Source organism: Micropterus salmoides, unplaced genomic scaffold (genome assembly GCF_014851395.1).
Source record: "Micropterus salmoides isolate LMB-PRFRI ecotype aquatic unplaced genomic scaffold, ASM1485139v1 Ms_hic_scaffold_5, whole genome shotgun sequence".
NCBI classification, from domain to species: domain Eukaryota; kingdom Metazoa; phylum Chordata; class Actinopteri; order Centrarchiformes; family Centrarchidae; genus Micropterus; species Micropterus salmoides.
This window is the reverse complement of record NW_024044237.1, coordinates 26,455,571-26,460,751: the sequence shown is the minus strand read 5'-3', so window position 1 is coordinate 26,460,751 and position 5,181 is coordinate 26,455,571. Positions and strand designations below refer to the sequence as shown.

The 5,181-nt window shown below is 36.6% G+C and overlaps 1 protein-coding gene across 1 annotated transcript; it reads left to right on the top strand.

Moving 5' to 3' along the window:
* Positions 1-228: 228 nt before the first annotated feature.
* Positions 229-3,955, top strand: LOC119888432. Its single transcript, XM_038698987.1, has 6 exons — positions 229-271; positions 384-710; positions 1,047-1,403; positions 1,486-1,611; positions 1,985-2,046; positions 2,137-3,955. The coding sequence occupies exons 1-6, from the start codon at positions 229-231 to the stop codon at positions 2,257-2,259; spliced, it is 1,038 nt and encodes a 345-aa protein (XP_038554915.1). The 3' UTR covers positions 2,260-3,955.
* The last annotated feature ends 1,226 nt before the right edge of the window (positions 3,956-5,181 follow it).

The following is a 5,181-nucleotide window of genomic DNA, read 5'->3' as shown; positions in this document are numbered from 1 at the left end:
GTTGAAACCAGCATAAACATCCTTAATTCAGAAAAACATTTATTTCTATGAATCACATGGCTTAGTGAACAGATGAAAGTGAGGACAAAAGCAGTGTGACAGGAAATGCACTTCGAATGTATACTGTGATAACCAATCAAAAGCATTTGACATTTTGACCCATCAACACCATGTCACAACCTTCACTTACTAAATAACCAACAAGTCACAGTGTGAGACAGTGTCAAGATGACCCTGTTATGGGTTACACTGCTCCTGCTTCATCAGGGATGTAAGTGATATATAATAATGACCAAATATTTTCAGTTATTTATCTGTATCTGCATTACATAGTTACTACACTATTTATCATTTACTGTTCCATGTATTTTCATTTAATCTAGATACACTGACTCCAGTGACTACAGTTCAACTTGGTGAACCTGCGACCTTCACATGTGTTTTGCCTGGTAATGAGCTGAACCGTAGAGATCACCACTGGTACAAGCAGAGTGCCGGGGATAATCTGAAATTAATTGTGACACTGCGGAAAAATACAAACCCTGTGTACGGACAAGAGTTTTCTGCCTCAAGATTGGAAGTAAAAGTTTATGAGAATATTAGCAATCTGACCATTTTCAGGACAATTCAAGAAGATGAGGGAATGTATCACTGTGCAGTAATGGATTGGTCTAAGATTACTTGGAGTGCCACCTATTTGTCATTAAAAGGTAATAATGTGATTTTGCTATATTTTGGAATCACTTTAACAAGTTACTGTGTTAAGTCTTTATTGTTGAGAACAATATTCAATTCAATGTCATATTAGAATGTATATGGTGTTTTAGAAATTGAAATGTTGTGTAAGGTAAATTACTCTGTTTTGCCAATGTGGAGGTTTCACTTTGGAAGAAATTTGTCATTATATCAGTGTCATCTCAAATCATTATATGTTATTCTAATATTAAGTCTTAACTTGTAAATATTCATAAATCCTTAAATCTTTTAATATTTTTTCAAATATGCGTGCAGTTCCCAAACTTTTAACACACTGTTATATCACACAGGCAACACTCACCGGACATCAAATTATACTGTCATTCAGGGGACAACAGTATCTGATCCAGACCATCCAGGACACTCAATAACTCTACAGTGTTCAGTCCTCTCTGAATCTGAGAATGAGACGTGTCCAGGAGATCACAGTGTGTACTGGTTCAAAGCCGGATCAGATCATTCTCATCCAGACATCATCTACACCGATGGAAATGGACATAATGAATGTGACAAGAGGTCTGACTCTCAGAAAAGCTGTGTTTATCGCTTCTCTAAGAACATCAGCTCCTCTGATGATGGGACTTACTACTGTGCTGTGGCCACATGTGGGAAGATATTATTGGGAGCTGGAACAAAATTACAAATCGGTATGATTCTGGGCTCAATACTGGAGGGATATTCACAACATGCTAATATTATCATTAATCCGTTTTTTTCTTTGTTGTCTAGAGCGGACAGAAAATTCTGAATTTATTGCACTGGTGATAGCAATAGTCTGCTTGGTCATTTCTATGATTGGAAATATTGTTTTCATCTTTTACCGAACTCCAAAAACAGTATGTGAACAGTTTAAAGGTAAGTGTTGACTGAAACAAATTGTTAATACTTCTTTGGAAATGTAACATCACACAGAACAGGACAAACTCAACTGAACCTCATATTCTGGGATAAATAAAAGATATCTGTATATGGTTGTTATTTTGCACTTTATTAATCAGCAGATATTTTGTATTCCCATTTTACACAATTTTGAACACTGAACCATGGTTGTTCCATGTGTGCTCACTAAACTCTAAAGTATCCCTAAATTTTTCCTTTGCAGTACACAATGTCAAGGTGTCCAACAATAATGACTTTTTTATTATTAGTTTTTAATTAAAACATGTTAAATCACAAGTAAATGAAAAGTCATTAAGAACATAATATCCCTGTTTTCATTCATTCTTAGGAATAGAAAGCGACTCTTCATCAGCAAGACATGACAACTCGAGCCAACCAGTACATGATAATGTAAGTGGTGTTAACCAAATCACATTTCTTGTTATTTGACAGCACCATATAACAACATGATACATAATGAGCCTTTCATTTCCTGTCCAGTCTGAAGGTGAAGATAATTTGAACTATGCTGCGTTGCATTTCACTGGAAAGAAAGACACAAGAGGAAGGAAGCAGAAAGAGTTGAAGACTGAGGAAAGTCTGTACTCTCAAGTTAGATGCTGACAACCAGCGTGTCCATGCAAACCTGTAGGTTGGTTTATAGGACTGACTTCTGAGAGTCTGAATAAATTTAATAAGTTCTAAACTTGAGTGAGCATACATATATAAGTGCAAGGGCATAAAGTTTAGCAGGTATTGTAGGGACATGTCCCTTCCAATATCCAGCAACTATTTAACTCTCTCTAGCAATAGTTGTTTGTCTCCAAAAATGAAAAAATAATCACTGTCAGTGTCTAGTAATTGTATTTGCAACACATAAAAATAAAATTACAGAGTATTGTGTTTGAAATTGACAACCATTACAATACATACAATAAATACATCCCGTACATGAAATAAGATATGGGCTTAAGTAGATGTAGAAATCACTATAAAACAGAGTCTAGAAACATTTAATACAAGAACACAAAATAAGAAGTGTGCATATGCGTCTGTGTATGCTAACATATGCAACCTTATGTTTGTATGCATTGTATTGTATCCTGTATAGTCAGTGTTCACAGAATTGTTTGAGTTTCAGCCATTGTTTTAAATGTGTATTAAAAACCCTGAGTTCTGTCAATGTTTTAATTTCGGATGGTAAAGAGTTCTACAGATGTATGCCTCTTACTGAAAACGATGTCTGACCAAATTTTGTTCTACATTTTGCTGCTATACAGTTTCCACTTACTGTGCCTCTAGTTCTTATTCCACTCTTTTGTTTCTCTAGTTGACAGAATATTCCTGATGCAAGGTTGTTCACACACTTAAAAATTAGTTTATTAGTTCTGGTCCATAACTTTTAGTGCCTGTTTATATAAAAACATAATAGATGTAATTGTTGTTTAGTTGGCCTGACCCCAAACAGTTATGCAATACCATAAATGACAAAATATAGAATGCATAAACTGCTGTGCTGCCTTAAGGGGTATATATTGTCCTATTAAATGGAAGCAGTTTAAATTTGTCTGACAGTTCTGTTCAGTTCTCTTTACATGTCTATCAAACTTAAGATGAGAATCTAAAGTAACCCCTAAAAAATTTTAATTGATGTACCTCATCTACCTATCTCCTTCTTGTCAATCTTCATTCTGAAATTTTCATTGACCTTTCTTTTTATTGAAAAGTACATAGAGACTGTTATCATAGTTCAGGGTAAGATGATTATTTCGGAGCCACTCTGATACACGGTCCAGTTCTTCGGAAATCATCCAATCTAAGGGGTTTTTGCTGAGACATATATAATTGTGTCATCTGCATACATCTACTACAAGTCCAGTGCATTTTAAAAGCCTCCCCCCTCATATGCCTCATTGTGGTTTGGTCCGCTGCCTAAGTTTTTCAGATCCTCAAAGACTTTATTTCAGCAAAGCAACTAGCGACAGATCTAGTGAGTTAATTCGACCATCAGGGGGAAATAAGAAATATTTAAAAGTATATTACATGGTAGACTAATATATTCCCCTGAAAACTTTGTAATAATGATATTGTTTTGTGACATGAAATATCTTCTTTTGGTCCCTGCAAATGTTGAGACCAAGCCTACACCCTTGTTAAAGTGTATGTATGGTGCCTACCAGTATTTGCAAAAGTTCTTTATGTTCTGTATGTTACTGTAGGTTGATCCTTTCATCGTGTTATGTTTCTGTGTATGTTATTTGTTTGTTCTGCTGAAGGTAAAACCTTGTAAGTGATTATTAAAGCATACGACTGTCTACAATTAACTGTGTTAATTATTCTCAAACAAATGCATCTCAGCTTTTTGTTACTTATAACTGAATATGCATTCAAGTTACAACACAAACAACACAACATAAAGATATACAACAGACAACAACACACTCAATTACAAACAAATGGAAAAATCCGCTTTTTTATTATCAGTTCAAAATATTAGTTTTCTTAATTTGAATCTATTTGACAATGTAGGTTGAAAAGAAATTGAAATGGCTCAAATACTTAGTGAATGCTGAATGTTCACATCTGAGAGGATAGTGGTGGAGCAAGAGGACGCATATGAGCACTGTGGAGAAGAAAAGCTACATATCTGCTATAACAAATCAAACTCTTTTGTGATCTCGGTCTCTGAAACAGAAAACCCTGAGTTTCCCTTATCTTGGGCTGAACTTACTGATAGTTTTCACTTATCCCACTTTCTGAAATGGGGCCCTAGTGTGTTCTGTCTGTTTTCCCTCTCCCTTATGTTTCTGTTTTGTCATCTGTCTGTCCTGTGGGGCATGGCACTCCTTTTTCTCTCTCTCCTTATCATGGCAACTGTGGCTTCCTACTCCTACTCCTACTGTTCTTTCCCTCACCCCCCTTAGTGTTGGTGTTTTCCTGTATCTTGCAACTGTTTTCACAAAGGTCCATTTAGGATCTCCGCAGGCTGGAAGTTCCCATTTAGGCGGTTCTTTTCCTTTTCTTGGGCTTCAGCACATGTTGGTATGTTCCCAGCTCGGTGGTGCAGGGTTCTGATGACACCTAGCTTGTGCTCCAGTGGGTGGTTGGAATCAAAAAGTAGGTATTGGTATTGCTCCTGTCCTCTTCAATTTGTACAGCAAAGTCCAGGAAAGCCAAACTGCTGCTGTTGATATATCTTGTGTGAACTTGATGTTACTTTCCACAGAGTACATGTGTTCTGTGAAGGCATGCACTTCCTGGGTTTTAATTTTGACCCATGTGTTGTCCACATACCTGTACCAGTGGCTCGGTGCTCTTCCTCTGAAGGAGTTCATGGCTACTAGTGAGCCCATGACATAGCAATACTTCTGTCTGTAGAATCCTCCATTGTACTGGAAATAGGTGGTGTTTAGGCAGAGGTCTAGTAAGTTTACAGATCTGGTTCAGGCTGAGGCTACTTCTGTTGTTCAGGGTGTTGTCTTAGCAGTTGTGTCCTTTCTGTTTCTACTGCCTCAATGGTGGGAATGCATGTGAACAAGGTAATCA